At 35.3% G+C, this 6,000-nt stretch overlaps 1 protein-coding gene across 1 annotated transcript in view; it reads right to left on the reverse strand.

Annotated features, from left to right (window-relative positions):
• The window catches only part of LOC110443303 (substance-K receptor-like), a 64,786-nt gene extending 60,035 nt beyond the window's left edge, over positions 1-4,751 (reverse strand). The window contains exon 1 of the mRNA XM_021487449.1: positions 3,472-4,751. Coding sequence (XP_021343124.1) covers positions 3,472-4,308 — 837 coding nt within the window. The 5' untranslated portion in view covers positions 4,309-4,751. The remainder of the gene's footprint in view (positions 1-3,471) is intronic.
• Positions 4,752-6,000: the final 1,249 nt, after the last annotated feature.

Raw genomic sequence — 6,000 nt, forward strand, 5'->3', positions numbered from 1 at the left:
TAGACAGCTTTACTGTAGTGTAACAAGTATTTACACAGCTTTACTGTAATGTAACAAGTATTTACACAGTTTTACTGTAATGTAACAAGTAGTTAGACAGCTTCACTGTAATGTAACAAGCAGTTTCACAGCTTTACTGCAATGTAACAAGTATTTAGACAAATTTTCTGTAATGTTACAAGTAGTTACACAGTTTAACTGTAATTTAACAAGATGTTAGACAGCATTACTGTAATGTAACAAGATGTTAGACAGCATTACTGTAATGTAATAAGTAGTTAGACAGCTTTACTGTAATGTAACAAGTAGTTAGACAGCTTTACTGTAATGTAACAAGTAGTTAGACAGCTTTACTATAATGTAACAAGTAGTTACACAACTTTACTGTGATGTAACAAGAAGTTAGACAGCTTTACTGTAATGTAACAAGTAGTTACACAGCTTTACTGTAAAGTAACAAGTAGTAAGATAGCTTAACTCTAATGTAACAAGTAGTTAGATAGCTTTACTGTAATGTAACAAGTAGTTACAAAGCTTTACTGTAATATAACAAGTAGTTACACAACTTTACTGTAATGTTACAAGTAGTTAGACAGCTTTACTGTAATTTAACAAGTAGTTAGACAGCTTTACTGTAATGTAACAAGTATTAAGCCAGATTTTCTTTAATGTAACAACTACATTGTAGTTACACAGTTTTACTGTAATGTTACAAGTAGTTAGACAGCTTTACTGTAATGTTACAAGTATTTAGACAGATTTTCTGTAATGTAACAACTACATTGTAGTTACAGAGTTTTACTGTAATGTTACAAGTAGTTACACAGCTTTACTGTAATGTAACAAGTATTAAGCCAGATTTTCTGTAATGTAACAACTACATTGTAGTTACACAGTTTTACTGTAATGTTACAAGTAGTTAGACAGCTTTACTGTAATGTAACAAGAAGTTAGACAGCTTTACTGTGATGTAACAAGTAGTTACACAGTTTTACTCTAATGTAACAAGTAGTTAGACAGCTTTTCTGTAATGTAACAAGAAGTTAGACAGCTTTACTGTAATGTAACTAGACGTTATACAGCTTTACTGTGATGTAACAAGAAATTGGATAGCTTAACTGTAATGTAACAAGACGTTATACAGCTTTACTGTAGTGTAACAAGTAGTTAGACAGCTCTACTGTAATGTAACAAGTAGTTACACAGTTTTACTGTTATGTAACAAGTAGTTAGACAGCTTTACTATAATGTAACAAGACGTTAGACAGCATTACTGTAACGTAATAAGTAGTTAGACAGCTTTACTGTAGTGTAACAAGTAGTTAGACAGCTTTACTGTAATGTAAGAAGTAGTTACACAGCTTTACTGTAATGTAACAAGTAGTTAGACAGCTTTTCTGTAATGTAACAAGAAGTTAGACAGCTTTACTGTAATGTAACTAGACGTTATACAGCTTTACTGTGATGTAACAAGTAGTTAGATAGTTTAACTCTAATGTAACAAGCAGTTAGATAGCTTTACTGTAATGTAACAAGTAGTTACAAAGCTTTACTATAATGTAACAAGACGTTAGACAGCATTACTGTAACGTAATAAGTAGTTAGACAGCTTTTCTGTAGTGTAACAAGTAGTTAGACAGCTTTACTGTAATGTTACAAGTAGTTAGACAGCTTTACTGTAATGTTACAAGTAGTTACACAGTTTTACTGTTATGTAACAAGTAGTTACACAGCTTTACTGTAATGTAACAAGAAGTTAGACAGCTTTACTGTAATGTAACAAGACGTTATACAGCTTTACTGTGATGTAACAAGTAGTTAGATAGTTTAACTCTAATGTAACAAGTAGTTAGATAGCTTTACTGTAATGTAACAAGTAGTTACAAAGCTTTACTATAATGTAACAAGACGTTAGACAGCATTACTGTAACGTAATAAGTAGTTAGACAGCTTTACTGTAGTGTAACAAGTAGTTAGATAGTTTAACTCTAATGTAACAAGTAGTGAGACCGCTTTACTGTAGTGTAACAAGTAGTTAGATAGCTTTACTGTAATGTCACAAGTAGTTACACAACTTTACTGTAATATTACAAGTAGTTACAGAGCTTTACTGAAATGTAACAAGAAGTTCGACAGCTTTACTGTAATGTCACAAGTAGTTACACAGTTTAACTGTAATTTAACAAGATGTTAGACAGCATTACTGTAGTGTAACAAGACGTTATACACCTTTACTGTGATGTAACAAGGAGTTAGACAGCTTTACGATAATGTAACAAGACGTAATACACCTTTACTGTGATGTAACAAGTAGTTAGACAGCTTTACTGTAATGTTAGACAGCTTTACTGTAATGTAACAAGCAGTTTCACAGTTTTACTGTTATGTAACAAGTAGTTAGACAGCTTTACTATAATGTAACATACGTTAGACAGCATTACTGTAATGTAACAAGTAGTTAGACAGCTTTACTGTAGTGTAACAAGACGTTACACAGTTTTAAGGTTATGTAACAAGTAGTTAGACAGCTTTACTATAATGTTACAAGTTGTTAGACAGCTTTACTGTAATGTAACAAGCAGTTTCACAGGTTTACTGTTATGTAACAAGACGTTACACAGTTTTAAGGTTATGTAACAATTAGTTAGACAGCTTTACTATAATGTAACAAGACGTTAGACAGCATTACTGTAATGTAATAAGTAGTTAGACAGCTTTACTGTAGTGTAACAAGTAGTTAGACATCTTTACTGTAATGTAACAAGTAGTTACACAGCTTTACTGTAATGTAATAAGTAGTTACAAGGTTTTACTGTAGTGTAACAAGTAGTTAGACATCTTTACTGTAATGTAACAAGTAGTTAGACAGCTTTACTGTAATGTAACAAGTTGTTAGACAGCTTTACTGTAATGTAACAAGCAGTTACACACCTCTATAATTTAATATAACAAATAGCTACACAGCTCTATACTTAAAATTAAGTAATGACACAACTTTACTTAAATTTCAAAAAAGAAGTTAAAGAATCCTACATTGATGAAACAAGTAGTACCTAATGTCACTTGTGATTAAGCTGACACTTTTATTTTTTAGGTTCAAATGTATTTTGAAAGTTTGACTTTTAGTTCATTCAAAATTATTTTTATTGATCCATACACTTGCATGCTTTCCGTTTACTGTCTATATTGTTATCCTGGCCTATTTCCTGACTGCATTTATGTGGATATTTGTACTTATTTCTGTGTGAATTATATTGCTTATAAACCTATCCGTATGGCAACATGGCTAGGGTAGATTAAAAGGCTAATGCTAAGACATTTAAATAAGAAAACAAAAACAAGAATTAGACAAAAAGACAAATGTAACAGAAATTTATGACCACCACCATTCAAAATATATACTTATTGTATGTAGCTGCATGCTTACCATGTGAACTTGAAACATACCAAACGCGTGAACACATGTCTTACCTTTATTTTGGAGCGCAGTCTATGCATGTCCCGTATGTGGTCCTTATTTCCGGGGGCCGTTCGTTTCCATAGTATTATCCCCACAATAGAATAAGTAATGGCTAAAATAAGCAAAGGTACTAGATATGTCACAACAAATATAATAATTGTAAAAATTCGTCTCGCTTCGTCACCAGGCCAATTCTCTAAACATTTCTGAGTTCCGTTTCCGTATCCGGAAGTTTCAGTTGCACGTCCCACAAAAAACATGACAGACCCTAAAATGAAAGCACTGATCCAAATAACGATTATAACGTATTTTGCACGTGCATGTGTCAATCGTGACCGTAACGGAAATGTTACGGCAAGAAAGCGATCTATTCCTATCGCCATATTTGTGAAAACACTGGCCCCAACAGAAAAAATCTGGACAAATAAAACGAGGGGACAAAGCACTTCCGGAAATAGCCATCGCCCCAGTATCACATCGGCAAAGGTGAAAGGCATGCAAAATAGGGCCATCATAAGGTCTGCTGCTGCGAGGTTAATCAAAAATGGCCGAAGGTCCGTACGGGATCGCCGGCCCCGGACAAATACAAGAACAACAAACACATTGCCGGTGATAGAGAAGACGGTTGTTAGAGTGTAGAGGATTGCCAGCCCAGTAAGAGTACTGTCCGACATTGGTATGCCTTCCGAAAATGTCTCGTTTCCGGCTCCAGAATCAAACTCTGTGTCGTTGTGTCGTGTATTGGACATGTTTGCGACAGTTTTCGAAGTGATTATGCCACTTACAAACACATCTTCATTATTCAATGAATATAGCGTCTTTCCCGTCTCTACAACGTAATCTCCCATACTGCCGGCCCCTCTCAAACCATGAAGAGGGTATAACAACACCCTCTCAAAGTGTTTTCGAATACCATACAATCATATCTTTCACACCTGTGTACTCTTATCGAAATGTTATCAAGCAACACAGATACATTCAATTGACACTTGTCGACATGTTCGAAGCTCTGTATCCCGATAACTCTCTTAAGTAAGACACGCTACTTCGTCTCACTTGTTTACGCCTGTCAGCTATGTTAGTAGTTCCAACTGACTTTGTCTCTCGAGAACTCAACAGAAGAACACCGCTTTTGTGAGCAGAAGTCGGTGTATCGAATGGAACAGGCGCGGGAGGTTTGGGCCTCTCGCGCTGCTCGGGTGCGTTCGAATTGATCACTAATTAGTACAGACCTGCACGGTGCGTTGTATGAGGAAACGTATTGTAAGCAGTATACGTCGCAGCTATTGGAGATTTGTCAGTGATGTGTGAAGGAGGGGGCGGGCGCGTGTGTATTGCTTGTGTAATCAATACACCTCATATCCCCGACCGGTACATACTGGCCATGCCATTATCGATACGTAATGTATCAACCAGTTATAGACAGTTTCACACGTACATTTGTAAGTACTCCTGTATTGTTCTACCTCCGCCGTGATATCATACGTAAAGTTACTGCCGTATGCACAAAGGTATGCGATCTTGACCCGGTAAGAGATCAATGAAAAATAGATATACCTTAGTTTTGAGGTCTATGCATCTTAGCTGGTGACTGCAGGATTTGAAGTCAAAACACTATTTTGTTTTTAGAAAGGAGCAATTAATTGCACGGGCGGTGTGTGGTATATGTGTGTGGGGAATGCTAGATAACTCGCGTCCTCCCTTAGTCAAGAATCTTATACTGCATATCTCTTAAAGGGGCACAGACTGTACACTAAAAACTTCCGGGGAGAAATCAAATGTTCAAAAATATTATACTACATTTGTATAAAAGTTTTATATTAATCAGACTATACCGCTACGTATTTGATAACAAAACACAGTGGCAATCTTATCATTGTAGATGTAGAGTGAGTGCGGAAAAAAGACCTTAGATAAACGCTGGTGTAATTAGTCAAAGTGTGCAATATCATATGATAATGAACAATAAGTAGACATAGTTGACAACTGCATGTTTGTTCAGCAAACTGCCATTTTATTTAGTAATTGTTCTTGTCGTATGTGTGTATTCCGGACTGGTTGGTCCTCATGTATCTTGTCTTGTCTTAACGATCTTGTCTTGTCTTACCGATCTTGTCTTATCTCTGTTTTGTTGTTCTTGTTTTGTCTCTCTGTTCTTATTTTGTCTATCTGTTCTTGATTTGTCTTGCCGGTTTTGTTTTGTCTCTCTGCCCCTGTTTTGTCTCTCTGTTCGTATCTTTTTGTTCTTTATTTTTGTTTTAGTTTATCTAACATGTATTTACACATGTGTGTTTTCGTATTGACCGTGTCCGATCCCTTATTGTTTTGTTATACACTATGTCTTATTTGTTATGAATACAGGTATTGCGATGTAATGACATGTTCCTGTCTTGCTGCTAACGTCTTATATTAATGGTTGTTTGTCTTGACCTGTTCATAATGTCTTGTCTTATTGGTTTTGCCAACCTTTGTTGATGATCTCGTCTTATTGTTACTACTCATGTCATTTGGATCTCGTTTCGTTTTTAAAGAATATACTT

Source organism: Mizuhopecten yessoensis, unplaced genomic scaffold (genome assembly GCF_002113885.1).
Source record: "Mizuhopecten yessoensis strain PY_sf001 unplaced genomic scaffold, ASM211388v2 scaffold716337, whole genome shotgun sequence".
In the NCBI taxonomy this organism is placed as follows: Eukaryota; Metazoa; Mollusca; class Bivalvia; order Pectinida; family Pectinidae; genus Mizuhopecten; species Mizuhopecten yessoensis.